At 36.5% G+C, this 22,593-nt stretch overlaps 1 protein-coding gene across 2 annotated transcripts; it reads right to left on the bottom strand.

Moving 5' to 3' along the window:
- Window positions 1–596: 596 nt before the first annotated feature.
- Cdnf (cerebral dopamine neurotrophic factor) lies at window positions 597–22,509 on the bottom strand. Of its 2 annotated transcripts, XM_047520863.1 has the most exons (5): window positions 22,301–22,509; window positions 10,409–10,536; window positions 9,317–9,458; window positions 6,150–6,227; window positions 597–1,556 (listed from the first exon to the last, which is right to left on the bottom strand). In XM_047520863.1, exons 1-5 carry the CDS (start codon window positions 22,413–22,415, stop codon window positions 1,447–1,449), a joined length of 573 nt encoding a protein of 190 aa, XP_047376819.1. In that variant the 5' UTR covers window positions 22,416–22,509; the 3' UTR covers window positions 597–1,446. The 2 variants fall into 2 exon arrangements, with proteins under 2 accessions (XP_047376819.1, XP_047376820.1); XM_047520864.1 differs by lacking the exon at window positions 597–1,556 and having other exon boundaries at window positions 3,688–6,227; window positions 22,301–22,506.
- Window positions 22,510–22,593: the final 84 nt, after the last annotated feature.

The raw sequence follows: 22,593 nt of genomic DNA, 5'->3' as shown, positions 1-22,593 counted from the left end.
AGAACATCACAGAGGTGTGAAGAATTAAAGGATGCTCCTGAAACATTGAGTCACCAAAATAAAAGAACACATTATATTCACTACTTATTAAATTTCAATCACCTTACGTCATCTTTATTTGACTATTTCTTGCAATTCCCTTAAGAACTCAAAGGCATGAAGTGTGAATGTGCCTGTTTCTCAAAGATCACTTAAAGTGCTAATTTCCAAATCACCAGTCAGCCCTGAATTTCTCAGTCTAAAAATTCCATCCAACCCAGAAGTCTGTTGACCTGAATAGATTTCCTGGCCTTTGTGGGCAAACTAAGTGTCACCTCTGTCCCACTTCCTCATGGATAAAAAAATGGGCCACTTCTCATCATGCCTTCATGTGGAATGCTGTGAGAATAATAAAACCTTTAGAAAAAAAAAAGAAAGTATCATTCAAGCTGGGTATAGTGTTGCTTGCTTGTAAACCCAGCTACTTCAGAGGGCGAGGCAGGAGGATTGGAAATTTGAGGTCAATTTCAGCAATTTACTAAGACACTGTCTAAAAAAAAAAAAAAAAAAAAAAAAAAAAAGATAAAGAAAAGAAGTACCAAGTTTCATTCACATTCAGATTCAACTAATATCTACTGAGGTGTCTACTCTAGGCTAGGCACTCTGTTGAGTTTACTCATATTTTTTCATTTAATCCTCACAATAACCCTATTAGATAATCAATTATTAGCTACATTCTTAAGGTGAAACACTAAGGGCCTGAAAAAATAATTGACTCTCAGGTGACAAAACTGACTATAAACAAACCTAGGATTCAGATTCCATTGAGTTCCCTTCCATCAAATTATTTTCACTTCTGTCTTTGTATATTCAGGAGGCTATTATAATAGTAAGATCCTCTGATAGAATGAAACTTTTGGGAATCACCAACAAACTGCATCAAAGGAAGCAGACTAGGAAATTCAAAGTCAGAACTCTAAACCAGGTTTTTGAGTACATAGGGCTCAAGGTCAAGGTGCTGTGACACTCTGGGGAGGAATAATATATATACATATAAATACAATCTAGAAAGAAAACTTAAATTCTTTCTGAAAGAAGCAAAGAACTTGCTATTTTTAGTTGAAGAAGTCTAGAGATACATAAGTAAATATGTAGCAGACAGGGGAGAACTTTTAGAAGTCAGGTGGCTGCCCAAATTCTTGGGATGTATACACAGGTTCATAGATAACATCTAGCAGGTGAGCAAGTTTTACTGCCTGCTAGAAATTGCAAAGCCCAAGATCCCTCAGAATGTATTTATAGCTGCTGTGTCACTAAGAAGCCAACATTTGATCTGTTCTTTCCAAAATAGGTTTTAAAAATTCAAAAGGAAAAAGGACAAGAGCACTGTAAACAATGTGTTCTGCAACCCATTGTAAACACTGCAGAGAGGCTTTCTGACAGTTGGTCACAAAGGCGGGTGGACTGTCATCTAATGAGAGTGACATCTTGAAGGTAAGGGAGGCAGGAAGGAGGAGCAGCTGCTCCTTTGGGTTTCTTGTCTCTGGTGACATGAAGAAAATCCACAGCTAATGCACCTGTTTGGGGAAGGAAGGCAATTCAGTGGGTGAGTTTCCTTTGTGGCTATTTAACACTTACCCTGCTCCATGATCTGGGAAAGCAAGGAGCCAAAAGAACAAAGCTAGACACCCTGCACCTCAGTTTACAGAGGCTCATAGTTGCTTTTCAACTTCAAAATCCTATGGAAGGTAGGATTAATTAATGAGTCACGACAAAATTGCAATCTCTTTTCTACAATCTCTTCCAAGATCTCCAAATCCATAAATCTCTGAAAACCCTAAAGTCTTTTATTGTAACTCATTTAAATGCAAAACTTGACCTGACCTGACCTGAATTATTCTGATGACAAAACCTGGCCACATTTATGGGAGGGTATTCTAGGATGCTACCTCAAGCTCCTCCCCGGCACCAATCCTGGAGTCACTAGGATTATGGGTGTGCACCACCACACCTGGCTAGCCATTCCCTTTTATTTATTTATTTATTTATTTATTATTTTTCATTTTTTTGATTCACTGTACACAAATGGGATACAACTTTTCATTTTTCTGGTTGTACAAGAAATAGAGTCACACATAGGGTAATGACGTTTGTCTCATTCCATTATCTTTCCTTCCCCCATTTTCCTCCCCACCCCTCATTTTTCTCTATACAATCCATCCTTCCTCCATATATTTTTATATTGACCCTTGTTTTGTGTTACCAGAAAAAATAATTATGAGAGGAATAATTATTCAATGCAATTAAATTCCTAACATTAATCCTTTATTGATAGTGTAAATTTAAGATTCCCCATACTAAAACAAAAGGGGAAAAAACAAAAAAAGTTTCTAAATTCAGTATAATAGCACGCCCAAGAGGATTTCTCTTTGGGTGGGATTGTTTTATTTCAAGCATATTGTGAAAGAATGGTACCTAACAATCACTTCTTTGGAATGAGATACACAGGCTGAAAGATCACAGCTACCTACTTAGAAAAGACTCTTATCAAGAGCTGTTCAAATCCACAGACAGAGCCTTTGGATCACAAAGTGCTCTACCGTGCTTTTCAGGTCTACTAATTAAATATTTTCTTGTCCTATAGGCCAAACTAGTTTAGTCTAAATTTAAACCATTTTAGTGGAATGTAGATTACAGATTATCCATGCTCAAATGAAGAACTAGAACTTTTAAGTTGTGCTCTCAGTGTTATATCTGGACACCAGTGTTTATTTAAGGACCAAACTAAATGGTCTCCTGCTTGTAATTTTTGAAATCTAAACTAAATCAGGAATCATGTCTTCCTAGAATACAATAGTTCACATGAACCTATTTAGCCCAGAGTTTTGTCACTTTTATCAGAATACCTCATTTCTAAATCTTACAGATTTGGGGTAAAAACACATGAAAAAAGGCATCAAATACACAATGATGAGAGAAGGGATTTAAATGAAAACAAAATAAAAACAACAAGAGCTAGTTCTTGTAGAGCTAAAAAATAAAAGAAATGTCACAGCCTACATATCCGAAAGATGCAAATAACAAGGAGGAGGAAGAGTTATTTAAGGTATTATAATCAGGAATTACAGCCTAAGATTCACGGCAAGGAAAAATTGACACTAAATGGCAGAGATGGTTTGTGGTCATAATTTTTCCCTGTTCCTCAATTAAAAAAAAAGAAAAAATATCCTGATTTTATCTAGGCAGCAGTGATTCCAAACTCCCTTGCAGCCAAGTTGAGATGTGCTTACTTCTTGTCAAAGGTGTGGGAAGAGTCAAGTGGGATGAGGCCTTGGGTGTGGGAGGGGCCTGGGTGAGAGGCCAGCCTTTCTTGTCTTTTCCCTTTTGGTATAAGGAATTCCAGCAGCCAACTTGGACTGCGGATTTAAAATGACACCTGCGTATATATATACAATGGAATATTACTCAGCCATAAAGAATGATAAAATTATGGCATTTGCAGGCAAATGGATGAAACTGAAGAATATCATGCTAAGTGAGATAAGCCAATCTCAAAAAACCAAAGGACGAATGATATCGCTAATAAGTGGACGATGACACATAATGGGGGGTGGGAGGGGTTAGTGTTAGGGTTAGAGTTAGGGTTAGGGAGGGGGGCAAGAATGGAGGAAGGAAGGACTGTATAGAGGGAAAAGAGGGGTGGGAGGGGGAAAAAATAACAGAATGAATCAAACAACATTACCCTATGTAAATTTATGATTACACACACACACAAAAAAATGACACCTGCCACTAGAATGTAAAGCAAAATGATTGAAGTTGAGTCCCTCCTAATGAACTAGTCAAACTAGCTCCTCTGCTTCAACATGAAAGAAGAAATTCTCATTCATTTTGTTGTTGTTTTTGATATATTTAGCTCTATCAAAAATCTAACTAATTGAGACTGGCAAAAGGAAAAATTACATGAATCCAAAGATCATGACTTGGGCCCTTGGCACTCAAGTGTGGCTCCTAAAAGAGCTGCACATACATCTCAGGGTTTCTTAAAAATGATCAGATCCCACCCCAGAGTCACTGAATGTGCAGTTTAAGCAGTTTGAGAAGCACTGATATAAACCGTCTTTGAAAACTAGACTACCCATCATTGATGGGGATGACCTGCTGAGCGGTGTTCTTATTACCTAGATTTATATCCTGAAAAAATGACATAGAAATACGACCTAATTTTGAGGCAAGTTTCATGGTAAGCTCACAATGCAAAAATAAAAACAAACAAGTCTATAACAAGTTTTTTAAAAACTAACTGTGGGCTTTTTAAAGGTAGAATTCAAAATAAAGTAGATTCTTTACACATGACAATAAGATAGCTGATGAAATCCAGGAACAATAACTACTTCGGGCCAAAGTTTTTTATTTTCATTTTTCAGTTACATAATAAATGTGTCTCCATAGGAACCACTAATTCTGTAACAAGTTTAGTTCCATCCTGATCACTCAGCTGAAAAGTCATTTACCTCTGTAGCATTTAAAAGGTAAACCTTGGGCTGGGGAGATAGCTCAGCTAGTAGAGTGCTTGCCTCGCAAGCACAAGGCCCTGAATTCGATCCCCAGTACCGCAAAAAATAAATAAATAAATTAATTAATTAAAAAAAAAAAAAAGGTAAACCTTATACTTTCAATGTATACTTTCAGTCTGAAAAATTTCTCCTCCACTCCCCAAAATGTCTGCCGGTCAGTAAATGCAATTCTCTAAATAAACAAGGTGTTTTGAATTGATTGATTTTAGGTAATTTTCAAATAATTTTAGAACTTTTTTAAAATTTTTAATATTTTGGTACCGGGGATTAAACCCAGAGGTACTTTACCACTGAGCTACATCCCCAGCCTTTTTTATTTTTTATTTTGAGACAAGGTCTTGCTAAATTGCTTAGGGTCTCACTAAGTTACTGAGACTGGTCTTGTAATCCTCTGTCTCAGCCTCCCAAGTTGGTAGGATTTTAAGTTTGCCACACAGCACCTGACTTAGGGCAGTTTTTACATACAATTTACATACACAAAATATTTAGATCTTAATTATACTACTCGAGGAGTGTGACAATCACATTCATGACCACCGCAACCTAGATGTAGGACATTCCCATTACCCTAGAAAGTTCCGGGAACCCTGCTCTTGAGTCATTCCCCACCTCCATCCACCATGCAAAGGCAAACACATCTACCATGGGTTTCTCTTCCTTCTGTGGTGGGTAAATAGAACTGAGCATGATTTACAATTTAAACCTGGTAAAATAGCATTAAGCACCATAAAGTTCCATGCTGTCTGCAGGTACTCTTAATATGCTTTAATCCTCTATCAAAATTTGTCCGATGTGCAATAAAATAAACAATGAAAAAGACCTTGAGCTTGGGTCACTTAGCAAGTCAAGCACAATTACAACTTGCCAAAACACTGGCTATCCTTAGATGGAGTCTTGATCTATTTTTTTAAAGAAGGTTTAAGTATACTTACCTCAGATGGGAAACACTCTTCCTGCAGACCTGCACTACCATTCTGATACCAAGGATCCAGAATGTATGTGATTTGCAGTTGAAAATAGAAAGTGTACTTTATGTTGAAAAAAATACCTTTTGATTATGTTCAATTATTTACGGTTGAAGTAGTGTGTCAGATAAGCTAGCTATTGTTTCTTTTGTGCTAGTACAATGTATTTAATTTAAAAATCTTGTACAAAGAGAAGCCCGTGAGCACTCCCTTCGCCCTTATAATCAACTTACTCCATCAACTTTTGGTTCATTTCCCCCAATTTTAGAAGTAGGCAACAACAACTTACACTGTTCTTCCAAGAAAATGATGCAAAAGGCACTTTTAGGTTCTGGTACATTTGTAAGATGCCAATGATATTAGTAATTTTAGTTATAAGCCTAAATAACCAAATTCTGATGTATAATATTAGGACCAAAAAGTCTGAGACATAACACAATGCAATTCCTAGTTATCTTTAACCAACATGTCTTTGTCCTCAAGAGTCATTTTCCCTCTAATTACAATTCACAGTGTACTGGTATCCATCAGAGTTCAGGTCTGGGGTGCATTGCTGTGTATTTGGGTGCCAGTTCTTTGATCAGATTCACATAGTCGGTTTTCTCTGCACAGGCCCTGCACTCCTCACCCCAGCTGTGCAGTATCTGTTTCAGCTCTGCCACTCTCATTTTCTGCAGGTCCACAGATGCCAAGTCCAAGTTCTTTTCTAAATGCCAAAAAGGAAAAGCACAGTTAAATTATAGAGCCCCCACAAAGCTCTATGAAACACAAAGGCACGTGGTGCTGAGTCCCCTGTGCTCCAAAATGGGAAAGTTCTGGTTTCCAAGGAAACCAAGACACACCTAAAGAAAATGTAGTACATACAGATGGCCCCTCTGTATCTAGGAAGGAAGGAAGGAAGGAAGGAAGGAAGGAAGGAAAGAAAGAGGAGGATGTAGATAGATTCTATGCAAATACTACACCATTTTATGTCAGAGAATTGAGCATCTGAGGATTTTGGTATCCTCAGAGGGTTCTGGGACCAATCCCTGAGTATATGAAGGAAGGACTGTACAAAGCTATTGGGATAATTTGTGCTTCATCTAACTTTCTTTCTTTCCTAGGGATTATGCTAGCTCAAAACATGAGTCTAGGTATCTCTGGGAGATTCTCAAGATCAGCAATCCTAAATCAAATAGGACTAAATCCTAATTGTTGCTCCCAAAGTTAATAAGATGAAATCCATAAAGGCAGTGTCTTTTGAATGGCCTTGGTTGTAACCAAGTGAAAGCAGCTAAGCAGTCAGTTATGGTTCACTTTTTATACATGACTTTAACAAAGACAGAAGAGCACTATAGAGTTTTCAATAAAAATGTAAAGAAACCCAAACCCAGGGACAAATTAGGAGCATTTTCACTAATCCTTAATTATTTTGCATCTCTACATATACTCTCCTGATGCTGTGTCCTAAGAGGATTACTAAATTATCCCAGCATTCTTTGCAGCTTTTTGTGGTATACTCACTTCTCCAATGCTAGGCTTCAAAGTCAGTCAATCTGGCTCCTAAAATTCTTGCCAGTAATACTGTCACCAACATCTAACTCCTCTTCCAAGATTGCTATCTCCCTGTTTAAAAAAAAAGACTATCTGCAAAGAATATTAAGAATTCAGTTATTACTCAGCCATGCTCAAAAATAAGAAAAAATTAAGCTTATGTATAGTTTCCCTATCATGATATAATTTCCCTATCAGAAATGGGGAATTTTCCTCTTTGAAAAGAAAATCTTCTCTGCCCCTCCCCCACTGCCAAGTGTTTGCCCTGAACATGGACACAACATTCATGTTTACTTATTAAGCAATTAGTCCCAGCCCAGGACTTTTTCAATCTGACTTCTTCTTAAAGTTCTTTCCTTTTTCTGCCTGCATATGGAATATCACATTTTAAAACATTAACAACCCAATAGTCATTAAGTATTGTCCAAATGTACAATAAGTGTGTGCTAATTTAAAAACTGAATTTTTTAAATTTTTTTATTTTTTTTTATTGTAAACAAATGGGATACATGTAAAGATTGTTTTAAAAAAATTGGATGGTCAGCTACACTCTGTGCTTGAAAGAACCCTTAAATTCTTAGAGTGATCCTTGCACTTTTAAAAACAAAACATGCAAAGGCAAAGATTCTTTTAGTTCAAAAACCAGATGACACCTTCCTCCAAAACATACTCCGACTCCATACTCATCTAGTTGTTAATTTGTGGCTGCTTTGACAGAATACCTTTGAAGTAGAAACTGTCATAGCCCCACTTATTAACATCCCACAGCACAAAGTTACCTGCTCAGTCTCTTCTTTCCTGCCTAGAAGAATAATTTAGTACTATTGACTAATTCAAGAGAAGTGACTGAAGGAGAAAAAACACTTTCCTGCAAGTGTCAGTAATGTCTTTGAGTTTTTCTCGAGAATGTGTCATCTGGCATTAATTTTTAAAACGTGTCACTGGGACACCCTAAAACTACAAAGAAAAAGTCAATACAGAAATTAAAAATAGTTCATGGCTCCCTAAGGGCCTCTAGTGGCCAGTGTTACCAAAATGTCAGTGAATATTAATTTCTTCTCAATAATACCTGAATAATTTTTCCATTTTCTAAGGAACCCATAAGATCCCATGCAAATATGAGTATTTTGGGAAAAATTTGTTGAATTAAAGAATCAGCACAGGGTTGTCCCTTTCGTGAATACTGTTTATGTGATTCTGTGACTCCTGCCTCTGGTTCATTACTTGGAAGCTAATAAAAAGGGATGCCTACCCATCATAACTACCCTGGAAGTTAGGGCCTATGCTTGGAAAATTTAGAAAAGGTTATCTGTGGTATCTTTCAGCCTTAAACCTATTTCAAGTTTTCTATGTGGCTATGGTACATAGGTGTATTACACAGCTGTGCTGGGAAATAAGAGAAATAATTCAGAGTTGGATGCTAACTACTAAGCTAGTCTACAGTACTGCACTGGGTAAGTAACATAAACAATGACTTCATGGTGGAATTTTAGGTGTTAAGGTCAGCTGAGAGAAGAATTCCCCAGCCTTTTATCATACCTACTCAATTTATCCAAAAGGCTGGCCTAGATTCAAGTCCCCAGTGTACAAATAGATTGAACTATGTGAACTTCATAAGGCCAAGGATAATGTTTAAAATAGGGCATATTTTGGGGGCCTCTGATAAGCTATTTCATCAGGCCAAACCTGATTTGATGTGAATAACCTATTTCCTAAAATTTAAAACTGGTAGAAGGCAGACAAGTATAAGAAGAAAGAATCATATTGACAACTTCAAAGTTCTACTATCACCTTTGAATAGGTGACAGTTTTGTGTTATTTATTGATTTTGCAGTAGTGGAGATCAAACCCAGGGCCTTGTGCATGCTAGGCAAGTGCTGTACCACTGAGCCACAACCCAACCCTGGATTCAAATTTTGTCTTAATAGGTTACCATGAGCTAAATGACCGTAAGTAGCTACTCTCTTTGTATTTTGAAATTTTCCTTGACAGACATGACTGATATTGCCTTGGTAAATTAGGAATTTAAACTTTGCTCTTTGGATGGGCAGTTTCACCCTAAGACTGATTATGTCAGGACTATTTATTTCTCTTTCCTCAAAGAAGCTCAGAAGGTATAAGCACCATTTATCAGCCCAGAAACCTATCAGTGAGTGAAGAGTTCCTTTCCTTCTAATTCTGACTTTTTAGAAAGCATGGGCCTGTGTTTTGAGGCTTGGGAATACATCAGACATATTGGAAAAAGCACTTGTCCTGTTATACCATATTTCAGCTCACAGATCTGGCTGTCCATTTTCTTCAACTTCTGACATATCTTCATTGCAGGCATATGTACGCTCATGGGGCGTGTGACTTCACTCAGGATTTTGGTGGCAGCATCTTTTGTGGCTCCGAGATAATAGCACTGAAGGAGAATGGAGAGAATTTAGCATCCTAGGCAATGAAAAGAGCAAGTAATCTAGCATAGAAAAGGGAGAAAGAGGTTAAGTTGGTTTCTCTGTGCAAGGGCTGCATTAACTTATTTACTTTTCACAGAAATTCTGTGAAGCAAGAACTTCAATGTGGTTATTAACCCCACATTGTACCCGAGATAACCTAAGGCTGCACAGCCAGCAAGTAGAAGAGTCAGAATTATAAAATCCAGTATCTTTGCTGTCAAGCCCATGACCTTTTCCATTATACTGCCTTTTGAGCAACCTGACTTAAGAATTTTATGTGTAGAGCTAAGGATGTAGCTCAGCGGCCTAACCTACACAAGGCCCTGGGTTCAATCCTCAATACTGCAGGGGGAAAAAAAAGAAATAAGAAAAAAGAAAAAATTACATTTAAAAATATTAAACTTCTGGCACAAATAAATGCAAGAATTTTATGATGTATTGATGGTTAAGCAGTCAATAATGAGTTGGTGCAAAATTGTCCTTAGTTACGTAAAACACTACGTTGAATAAAGCTATATGTGTAAGCCCAGGAAACACCATCTAAATGCTATAACAAGAAAATATAAATACTTCATTAATTATGTATTAACAAGGGTATAGGTTTGACTAGTTGTCTTGGAAAGAAATGAAAAGTCTACCCACTCTTAATTCAAGACAGTAAGTTTTAATTAGGAATTCATTCTTACGATTTCATTTAAGAAAATATAAAATTGGTTGCCCGTGGTTTACTAAGAAAGCAGAGTGAAATGATATATTTTGTATGAAAATACATAGAACATTTCTCTAGAAGATTGATTCCTCTTGCTGTCCACAATGAATATGTTTCAAGTAGAACATCAAGTATAGGTGAAAAATGAAACTAGTCGCAGTTTTCTTTAAGCACATGGGAAAAATGAAACATGAAAATTTACCGTACCAGGCGATTTTCTTTTCCTTTGGCATCCAAGCAAAAGCTGATCAATTCCTTTTCTATAGTGTCCAGTGAAAAATGAACTCCTCTGGCTATCAAGGAGTTGTAGAATCGGTTCAAGAATTCTTTACACACTAGAAGGAATGAAGAAATATGTTTCTATGCATGACTTACTACAACAACAACCACTCCCAGTAAGTACCTGACCCACTCACCAAATATGTTTTGTGACTATGGGTTCAAGTTCTAGGAGTGATTTTGGGCTTGTTAAAAAAGTCTTAATTGCAGTGTGCTTAGTGAATTAATTAATCAATCTTTGGAATCAAGTTCCACCAAAATGAGAACTTTTCTATAAACTTTGACTAACCCTAAAAGAAAAGAGCTTTTTATAGAATATGATCTTCTGACAGTTTAATTTTAAGCACAGAGAAAAACCTCTGAAGACTACTGAATGAAGCCCCTTGGTAGTCTGCATAAATCTGTATATTCCACCATCATGGGGCTAAAGTCGAAACCCAATTGAACAGTCATACTCAGTCTCAGTTGTCCAGAGCCAGTGGAAGAGATGGAGCTTGGGAGGGGAGCTAACACTAACAACCAACACCTGCAGGTGCTGGCAGGTGCTGGCCCTGTGCTAAGCATTACATTTAAACTCATTCAAATGTCACAACAAAGGTATGATATAGATATGTTACTATTCTCTTTTTACAGTTAAAGAAACCAAATCCGAAAAGAGATTACTTAATTCGCCCAGTAAGGGCATTAGATGCCAGGTGGTCTGACTCAGGATCTACGTGCTTACTCATCAGGTTACCCCACTGTGGGAGGAGGTTGCTTTCCCAAGTGAGCAGACATCTGAGCCAAGCAAAGCCAGGAATGAAAAGAAGCCAGAAGCTCATCCTGGTAAACCGTGGTCCTGATATTTAGAAAGAGAGCACTAGGGGAACAAAGTAAGGAAAGGTGGAAGGCTTTAGTTCTCTTTTTTTTTTTTTTTTTTTTTTCAGATATGACTTAGATATTAAGATTATGAGACAGAATTGCAAATAACTGTGAGAGAATGAGATAACAAATAACCAGAAATAACAATAACTGTTAAAATACATCCATTTCATTAAGGAGATGACAACTAGAAGAAAAAATGAATTGGCAAGCCAGATAGTTTCCAAAATTGACAGAACAGAAGAGTGTCTTCAGTGAGCTAGCTCATCAGTAGAGTTGACACAACAAATCACTGCTAGATATATCCCCAGGAGAAAAGTCCATGAAAGAATATGTACAGTTTAATGAATGGTATGGTATGATAATGGCATTTCTTTTTTTTTTTTTTTTTGATTTTTTTGTCTAGATTTTTATTTATTTATTTTTTATTGATACATGCTTTATTATGCTGTGTGTATTTGCCAATGTTTGCTTTGCTTTCTCCCTCCACCTTCCTTAAAGAGAAGACAAGATATGTCTATTTAAATGGACAGTAAAATTAAAAAAGCAGAGTCATAGGGATTTCAACTCTGTCAATATTCCTAGGAGCAAAAGTCCTTTGAGTTCAGCAATCTCCTCAGAGCAAAAGGCACTCTATTTTTTTTTTTTTCACATAGGGCAATGATGTTTATTTTTTTCCCTTCCCCCCCACCCCTCCCACCCCTCTTTTCCCTCTATACAGTCCTTTCCTTCATTCTTACCGCTCTCCTTATCCCTAACCCTAAACCTAATGCTAACCCCTCCCACCCCCCATTATATGTCCTCATCCGCTTATCAGCGAGATCATTCGTCCTTTAGTTTTTTGAGATTGGCTTATCTCACTTAGCATGATATTCTCCAGTTTCGTCCATTTGCCTACAAATGCCATAATTTTATCATTCTTCATTGCGGGGTAATATTCCATTGTATAAATATGCCACAGTTTCTTTATCCATTCATCAACTGAAGGGCATCTAGGTTGGTTCCACATTGAATCACTGTACTAAGAGACTGGTATCCACCTAGTAAACAAGGCAGAATCTCGTACTGTAAATCACACACTAGACACTTCAAGTAGTTTAACCTATGCCTGTTTGATTAGTTCATTTATTCTCTTATTCAGTTATTCACTTAAACAGTTATTGAGTACTTTCTCTGTGTTCAAGTGTTTCAGGAGAGTTAATAAAGAATGAACTTCAGGAAGATGGAGATAGAATCCAAAAAGGAAGATCAAGTCATAGTGTAGTGCTGTATTAATGAGAAAAGAAATCGGCAAACGTGTGAAATCTAAATAAGGATTAACTATATAATAAAACAAAAATAATGAACCTATAATAGTGAAAACATAAAGCAAACCCCAAATACAGTATAATCATAACACATAAGATAAGAAATGAAGGAGAATTCAATTTAAACTTCCTAAGGAATTTTATTATCTAGGAGGGCATAGATATATTCCCAAGTTATAATGATTTTTAGCCAATTGAGTATGATAAAAGTGTAAGGGTACTAACAAAAAAATATAGATTACTTCGAATACAATAGAATTAGTAGTACTTCTAATACAGTAGAATTAGAAGAAAGGATTTTTTAAAAATGTAAAGAACAGTGTCAGTCCACTAGAGGCAGGAATGAGAAAAACAGAAGCAAAGAAAAAGCACAATACATTAAAAAAAAAAAAAAAAAAAACTCATGAAATTAAAGAAATAACTTCAAATGTATCATTAATTAAATACTTGTAAATGTGTTAAGCTTGCAGACTGAAACTTTAAAAATTCAACTAAATTATGTTCATAAGAGACATAGAAAATATAAAAATATAAAGCTACACAAGGGTGACTATAAATAAGCCAGTCACAGAAAGACAAAATTTGTATGATTCCACTTATCATAGGCACCTAGAGAAGTCAAATTAATAGGGACAGGAAGTAGAATGGTGGCTGCCAGGGCACTGGGCTAAGTGTAGAATTTCAATTTTTACAAATCAAGAGTTCTGGATGGTAGTGATGTTTGCCCAACAATATGAAAGTACTTAATACCACTAAACTGTAGACTTAAAAATAAGGCAGTAAATTTTATATTTCACCAAAATAAAACAACATCACTTTTTTTTTAAGTATAAGGATGCAAAAAGGGTCAAAACAACAACACAATAAAAATAAGTGAAGAGCCAGGTGCAGTGGCACATGCCTGTAATCCCAGCAGCTAGGAAGGATGAGGCAGGAGGGTCACAAGTTCAAAGTCGCCCTCAGCAACTTAGCAAGGCCCTAAGTAACTCAGTAAGACCCTGTCTCTAAATAAAATAAAAAAAGGTCTGGGGATGTAGCTCAGTGATTAAGAGCCCCTGGGTAAAATCCCCAGTACCAAATAAATAAATAAAGATGGAGTCTTTCTTAAAAAAAAAAAAAAAAAAAAAAAAAAGTTACTGAAGAGCTTTAAAAATAAAATGCCAGACAAATACTAACCCTAAACTATAAAAAGCTTTATTAGGGATAATAAAAGTCACTGCTAATCCTAAAATAAAGCATTTGTCAGGAAGAGAGAATTTTGAAATAGTGAGTAGACAATAGCATGGCTTGATAATGTGGAAAATCCTGGCAGAATTGGGGGTTTCACAGTCGTGGCAGATGGTTGAGCAGTCTCTTTTAGCACAAAAGGATCCAGCTGGGTGCAAACTTCAGGGATCAGCATAGTCTTTATTAAGCAATGGAGTCATGCTTCTGATGGACCCACTTTTTTGGTGGAAAATGAGCCACTGGCCAAAGTGGAAGTCTGTGCTTTTATATAGGTTACACTGAGAGGTGACTTGATTAATGAGCTTGTCAGTTTGAGCACCCAGGAATTTGAGATCTGTTTTTACTGGGTGAGATAGGGGGTCTGAGGTCAACCATCAGTATCTGGGAAAGGATTTGTTTTGGGAAGGATCAATGCTTTGGCCTCTTCCCAGAGTCTGTCAATCCAGGCTTGATGGACATCTCCTCCCACTTGGAAAGAATGTACTGAGAAAGGACCCATGTTATCAATGTGTTGCCTTCTTCCTCGCTCCCTTTTCCCAGGCTGCACTATTGGGGTTTGTCATTTTCTATATCTAATAGCCTCAACTGATCAAATGAAACAAACAGCGCAGTATGTATGGATACCACATTTACAGTAAAAGTTTTCAAAAAATGAATGGGAAAGACAGGAAAATTAAGGGGAAAAAAGTTGGAGTTAGTTGCAACTAATATTTTATTTTTTAAATTTTTTTAATTCAGAGAAAGAATGGTAGCAAATATTAAAATATTAATATATAATCTAGATGTTAGGTATAATTGTGTAAAAATTTTCAGTGTGTTTGGAATAATTCCTAGTTTATTTTAAAAACTTGCTATAACTTTATTACAAAAATTTCCAACATCCTTTATAAATTATTTGGTAATATTATTAAAAATTGAATTTAAAGTTTTAAAGTGAAATCACAGTTCAATTAGACAATTATTAGCCAGAGCCCAAAAGGAGAAAGCAGTATTTGAAAAATATAATAATGCCACCTGCAGGAAAAGAGTTATAATTTTGTCAAAAAGTTATGATAAAATACTTAAAATCAGCTTCATAGAATTATTAAAACTATTAGTAGCTACACATTATTTTCAACAGTTCCATCTATACTTTCTAGAACTAAGACCAGTCCCCCATTATATGCTCCAGATTGATTTAGGGGAGAGTTAATAAAGAATGAACTTCAGGAAGATGGAGATAGAATCCAAAAAGGAAGATCAAGTCATAGTGTAGTGCTGGTGGTAGATCAGTCTTGGTGGTACCAGGACTAGGAGGGCATTGTTACCTAAAAATAAGATACACATTATAATGAGTTAAGGTTTTCAAGAACACTCAGAACTTGAATAATTTGGACAGTGCTTCTTTGTTCCAACTTTATTCGTAATGCTTTCCTAAATAAGTGAGCCTGTTACTACACTCAGAATGCAATATGTTAATGATTCAGTACTTGAACTTCAAAAACTAGCTGTACTACTTTAAAGATCTGTGACTTTGAACCTTTCATTACTGGACGTAGCTCAGTGGTACAGTGTTTGCCTAATAAGTGCAAGGCCCTTGGTGTTCTACAGCACCAAAAGAGAAAGAGAGAGAGAGAGAGAGAGATTACAAAAAACTCAAGTGTCAGTCTACTAGTCCCTTTTGAGAGAGGTTGACTTTCAAGGAGAGAGAAGAGACCCCTAGGTGGAGACCTGGCTTTATAAGCATGGCCAACCATGCTTGTCGCATTAGATGAATAAACCTCCAGTGTATGCTGGTATCAGATCAACTAGAACAAAAGCATAATTGATTTAAATGTCACCAGATTGAAAGATCTACACAATGTACCCATATCTGATTGATGGATAGAATCTTAAGAAGAAACATTTTGAACCTCAAATATCAAATATTTGATTTTCATGAAAGCTTTCCAGGAAATCTACATTTTTCTTCCCAGGAAAATCCTATATATACTCAGAGTTCATCCTGGGTGTGTCGCTTATATTTTCTTCTCCAAGAGGTAAAGGGGGATCCACATGCCGCCTTGAGGGTATGTTTATTTTTTTCACTGCTGTCTAAAAATTTTTGCTTATCCTTTGATTTCAATGCATTCTGAAATTGATTTCAGCAGCTGAAGTCAAGAACCTTTCTGGGCAGAGTGAGTCCCACCGCCCACTTAGAGGCTGAACTCCTGGCCAGTGACACTTTGAAAACAATCAGTCTTTTTCCCCCTAACTGTTTTTAAGAATTCTCTCTTCTCTTGTTTCATGCAATTTCCTTTTGATGTAATTAGATGTGGAATTATTTTATTTATACTGTTTGAATATATTCAGCTTCCATATCCTCTCTCCTGTTTTATAAAAATCCAATTAACATGTTAGAAATTTTCTCTTTATCTTATTGTACTTTTATCCCTATTTCCTATTTTTATCTTTTCATCTCTCAGTGATTCAGTCTTGATAATTTATTTAGATCTCCTAATTCACTAATTCTTCTCTCACCTGTAATCAATCTGCTGTTAAATCCTATCAATTTTATTTACAGAGGTCTATTTGGTTGTTTTCCAAAATTATTGGATATTTCTAGTAGCCTCCTGCCCTTTCTTCATATTTCAGTCTCCTTGTTTCTTTAAACGTAAATATCTTATCTTATATTCCATACTTGATAATTCCAATAGCTGAAAAATGTTCAGGCATGCTGCTTCTGTCTCTTCTTGTCTCAGCTGGCTGTCACTTCTTCCCTATGAGTCTGAGACTTCAGTGAGAGACTGACGCTGGCAAAAGTCAGTCACAGCTCCAGTGGGGAACAGATCATAAAGGTAAACCCCCAGTACTCAACAGTGTGTGGTGTTGCTAAACTATGTTTGGTGGGTAAGGTATATTAAATGCACTTTTGAGTTAATGACAGTTTCAATTCATCATGGGTTTATTGGACTGTAACCCCGTTGTAAGCTGAGGAGCAACAATCTATACCCACATATACATATTTTCTATTGGTCCTACTTCTTTGGAGAACCCCAATACAACATCCACCTGCAAACAACGAGAAAGCAACTGGATATATGGCCATGCCTCACTTAATGATAGGATCACATTCTGAAATGAGTTCTTCAATGATTTCATTGTTGTGGGACCATCACAGAGAGGATATTTACCCAAACCCAGATAGTACAGTTAATAGGTTATAGCTTAGGCTACAAGCCAGTAGCATTCGTTACTGTACTAAATACTGTAGGAAAGCCCAACACAAAGGTGAATATTTGTATAAACATGTCTGAGCATAGAAAAGGTATAGTAAAACTATGGTATAAAAGATTTGGGGAAAAAATGGTTCACCTGGAAGTTCCTCTGGGTGAGTCAGAGAGAAAACAGTGAATGTTACACCCCAGAAAATTGCTGTACCCTACTGTAGGCTTTGTAAACACCATACACTTAGGCTATATTAAATTTATCTTAAAAAAAGATTTTTTATTTATTCAGTAAAACATTAACCTTAGCTCACTATTTTTTTTAAAAACTATTTGACTCTTTGTAATAACACTTAAGTGTAAAATACATGATTGAACAGCTGCACAAAAATGCTTTCTTTAAATCTTTATTCTATCAGCTTTTATTTGGTTAATTTTCTCTCTACTTTTTAAAATTGCTTTTTGAAAAAGTAAGACACAGATATACACATCAGCCTAGGGCTATACAGGGTCAGGATTATCAATGTCATTGTCTTCTATCTTCTCTTCTTTTCCCACAAGGTTTTCAGGGGTAATGACACACATGGAGTTGTCACCTCCTTTGATAACAATGACTTCTGGAACCCCTCTTAAAGGACCTGCCTGAGGCTGTTTTATAAGTAGAAAAAGTACTCTCTAAAGTAATGATAAAAAGTAAAACACAGTAAATACATAAACCAGCAACATAGTTGTTATTACCATCAAGTATTATGTACTATACATAATTATATGTGCTATACTTTTATATGACTGGCAATGCAGTAAGTTTGTTTACTCCAGAATCACCACAAACTTGTAATGCCTGATACTATGATGTCACTGGACCTAGGAATTTTTCAGTTCCATTATAATTTTATGGAACCATTCTCATATAAGCAATTCATTGCTGACCAAAACATTCTTATGTTACATGACTATAATCTGGAGATCAGGGTTGAAGTCTAGGAGACACATAAATGTATATTACCAACATTCAAGCAATATTCTTGAGACCAGAGGCTAAGGGAAAATGAACAAGAGACATAGTCCCAGGTCTCATTCTTATGAAACTTCAATGTTTAGAAGTTAGGCAGCAACTTGGGAGGCTGAGGCAAGAGGATTGCAAGTTTGAGGCCAGCCTCAGCAACTTTTTGAGGACTTGTCTCAAAATAAAAAATAAAAAGGACTGGGGATTTAGCTCATGGTAAACTGCCCCTGGGTACAATCCCTAATACCACAAAAAAAAAAAAAAAAAAAAAAAAGAAAAAAAAGAAAAAAAAAAGAAAAAAAGAAAAGGAAAAAAAGAAAAAGAAATTGAGAAGATGGGAAAGAACCAGAAAGACTGAAAGAACCAGGTAGTTAATCAGGATGAAAACACAAAGGGTCAGTGTTATCCCCAAAGACAAATCTGGAAAGCATTAAAAGTCTGACAGGCTGTGTAAATGCTACTGATTGAATGTGACTCTTTATACATATATATATATATATATATATATATATATATATATATGTGTGTGTGTGTGTGTGTGTGTGTGTGTTTATATATATATATACACATAAATATATATAAATATATATTTTAGTTGTAGATGGATACATACCTTTATTTATTTGTGTGTGGTGCTGAGGATTGAACCCAATTCCTCAAACATGCTAGGCGAAGACCACAAATGAGCCATAACCCTAGCCCCAGAATGTGACTCTTAACATATATTTTTAAAAAAAGAATTTAACCTTTATTTTTTTTATTTGTTTTAATGTGGTGCTGAGGATCGAACCCAGTGCCTTACCTGTGCTAGGCAAGCACTCTACCCCTGAGCTACATCCCCAGCCCTTAACATGTATTTTGCTGAATTTAATTAGCAAACATATTAGGTATGCAAAGATACCTGTTGTAATGATCATCAGTTTCCCAGTGACTCTCATTCTTGTCTTCTTGAAAAGGAACCCAGTACTCCAATGCCTCGTAGCTCTTAGATTATTCCTCACAATATATCTTCATATGGTTTCTGTACCTCAACAGTTTCTCTGACAATTTATCACCTAGGTGGTGAGAGTCAGGCATTCTAACTTGCATTTTTAAAGATAAACATTCAACGAACCAGAAGATACACCAAAGGTTGTCACAGCACCTGTATGTCCATTTGTTTAACAAATTAAGTGTGGGCCCTTTGCCATGCACTACGGTAGCTAATAGAAATGATCTGGTGACAGGCAAGTGTTGATTTTTAAGAGTGCACAGTTGCATGGAGGAGACCCAGTCAGTGAACCACATGAGAAGGGTGCTAGATTCTATGGGAAGACAAAGAAGAAGAAGATGACTGATGGAGACTGGGAAACCAATGAAAGACATTAAACAAGTAGGAACATGATGACATTTCCAGGGGACTAGAGAGGAGGAAGAAAGGTGCAGGAAAGACGATGGAAGGTAAAAATATGATGGTCTGTAACAAGGTATTGGAACCCAGGGAGGAGGATGGAGCAGTCCATCAGGAGGTCAAGTTCATGGACAAAGTGACTGGTTGGTTGTAAGAGATGAGGGAAAAAGAGAAGTCTAGAACTCAGACTACTCAGCCAGTAACTTGACCCATGCTGACACTGTAAACATAACAGGTCTAGGGGAGTGAGGAGGTTGGTGAGATGACCACCTTGACTTTTGACTGTGTTGCTTTCAAAATAGGCAGTTTTTCAGTAGCCCAGGGAGTGCAAGGTTTGGAACTCTAGGGAAAAATGTGGATTAGATATGGAGATTTTCAATTTATCAGACTGAAAGGTCAGTCTTGCCAGGTCATCTAGCTTTTCAAGGAAAGCCAGAAATCTGATGTCTTTTAAATGTAAAATCTCCCAATTTTAAAATGTAGTCAAACTAAAAAAAAATAAAAAAACCATTATGAACTTTAAGTTCAAGGTGGTTCACAAACATGTGTTTTACCTTTGCTCTACTGTATACAGTATAATATTGCATTTTAATAATGAGAAATTAAGTGGCTAATAAAAAAGACTCATAAGTAGTAAAGAGTCAGAACTAGGTCTTGAGTCTAGGTCTTGTTATAAAATATTCCTTTCCTTTGTGATTTTGATAACACTGAAGAGTGTGTAGACTGAGAAGAGAGAAGGGCAGAGAGCAGAACTCTGGACAATTTTAATGTTTAAGCCATGGCTAGAGGATTAAGGGCCCAGAAAGACACTTTGAACAAGTAGGCACAGAGAAAAGTTGAAGCCAAAAAACCAGAATCTAGACCATGAAGAGTTTCTGAAAGGGAAAGAAGTCAATGGTGTCACATGCCACAGAGAAGTCCAAGTTCATTCCTTGGGCTTATATAGAATAGCCTCACCATGATCACCTAGGAGGTCAGTAACTTAATGTTCAACCTCAAGTAACCACATTCTTTTATTTGTTTATTAAAAGTAATCCCATAAGTGAATCTATAATTATTTCAGAACAAGTAGTTTTAAAAAATATCTCATAATAATGATTTTTTAAAAAATAGATATGGAAACATCTACATTTTACAGTAAGCCTTACATTACATAAATGCAGGGTTCACAAAGTTAAATATCTACAGGAACCAGGTAAAAAAAAATGAAAGAGAAATAAGAATGAATTTAGGAGAAAAAACTTGAAAAACCTGTAGAATACATGCCCTTCCTAAAAAGAACAGCCACAGTCAATTCTCAAATTATGGCCATTTGGGACAATCTTGCCAGGTCATCTGGTTTTTCGAGAAAAGTCAGAAATCTGAAATTATTTTATATAAAATCTCTCAATTTTAAAATGTAGCCAATTAATTTAAGTTTTTTACAGAATACTTTGTGAAGTTAAAACAAATCCATAAATAGGTCCAAAATGGTTTTATCTTTGCTCTATTAAACACAGTACAATATAGCATTTTAATCCTATACACTGAAGGGAAATTAAGTGGTTAATAAGAAAGGCTCATAAGCAAAAATAGAGTCAGATCTAGAATCTAGATTTTGTTCCAAAATATTTCCTTTCTCCATAATTATACAACCTCTTTATCTAAGACGTGAAATGTACACATTGGATAGCCAAAGATACAAGTTAATAATCACAACAAGCTACAATAAATTTAGGAATGATGGCCTGAACCTTATGTTTAATTAATCTAGATGCTCTGTCTCTTCTGAAATGTTTTCAGGTACAAGCTCCGGAAGATTATTATGACACATCAAATCAATTGTGCATGCCTTATAAATGTTGCTTTAAATGTACAGGACACAATGCTATCTTTAAGAAAAGTTTTAACAGTGAAATAAATATCTTTATAAAAGTTTTTAAGACAGCATCATGTAGATATTTAAATTTCTGGAGAAAAGTTTATTGCTGGTAGAAAGCTGGACTCCAATTATTAAGATATTAATGCTTTATTTATAATACAGACCATACTTATCCATCCATGCAACATATATTGTGAGCCTACAATTTCCTGTTCAGTGAATAAAGTCTCAAGCTTAGAGGACATACATTTAAACTAATGATATCACTAAATCCTGGAGTTTAATAATCCAGGAGGAAGGGGTTAGCACAACTAATTCTCTTTGCCCTTATTAACAGCCCTCTGGCATAGAGTATACTGATTGTGGAAAAACCAGGTATGACAGCCTCAAAATCAGAGAGCTTGGTGGGACATAGATCCAGGTATTCTGGCTGAGAAACTGAACAAAAAGTCTTTTTTTTTTTTTTTTTTTTTAATGTATCTTCTCTTTCTCAAGGAATTAATGCATTCCTTTGTAAAGCAACTTTTAAAGTCCTACCTAATGTTAGCTATGTCCTCTGATTTACGCCACCCCAATTCATGTCATGTTTTATTTTTCTTTTGGGAGTCACAAACTAGTTTGAACTTGAAAAACGTCTTCTGTTGCAAGAAGTATGTCTCGCCGGTTAGAAGGAAGAATCCGTTTGGCGCCAGGGTCATCAGAATCTAGCAGCGTTCGCACAAAATCTAATCCAAATCCCAACCCACCAGTTTTTACTGTGGCAATTTAATATTCTCAGCAAAATCAGCACGGCCTCAAGGTGTCACTGGGCCTGGCTCAAGCTTTTGCCTACACTTTGGCTAAGGAGTTCTGAAATTAGGTACACATCCTGCATTTCCTGGGTGAAATATTATTTACAGCCAGGGCCCGAGAAAGCCAAAGCTGATAACAGTTGAGCTGCAGCGCGGTGCCGCCGCCATGCAAGCAGGTCACACACCGCTCACCTTCACAGTCAGTGTCCGGCCGCCCCCAAGCCTCCTGGCTCTGGGCCGGCACCGGGTTAGAGACCCACAGCCCAGCGCAAAATACCACCACGGCAGCTGGGCTCGCGCACCGCATGCTGAGTCACCAGCTCTAATCGCCTCCACCACCAGCGCTGCTGTTACCAGAGGCTGCAACAGGACCTATAGAAGCCCAGTAAGAGATTGGAAAGAATCTGCCCCTAGTTGCTAGGACAAATGACGCAACCCCACAGGGAGTTTCTATTGGCTCTTGAAAAAGGAACAAGAAAGGGGCG

Source organism: Sciurus carolinensis, chromosome 12 (genome assembly GCF_902686445.1).
Source record: "Sciurus carolinensis chromosome 12, mSciCar1.2, whole genome shotgun sequence".
Lineage (NCBI taxonomy): Eukaryota > Metazoa > Chordata > Mammalia > Rodentia > Sciuridae > Sciurus > Sciurus carolinensis.
Note: the sequence above shows the minus strand (reverse complement) of the source record. Positions and strands in the feature narration are given on the sequence as shown.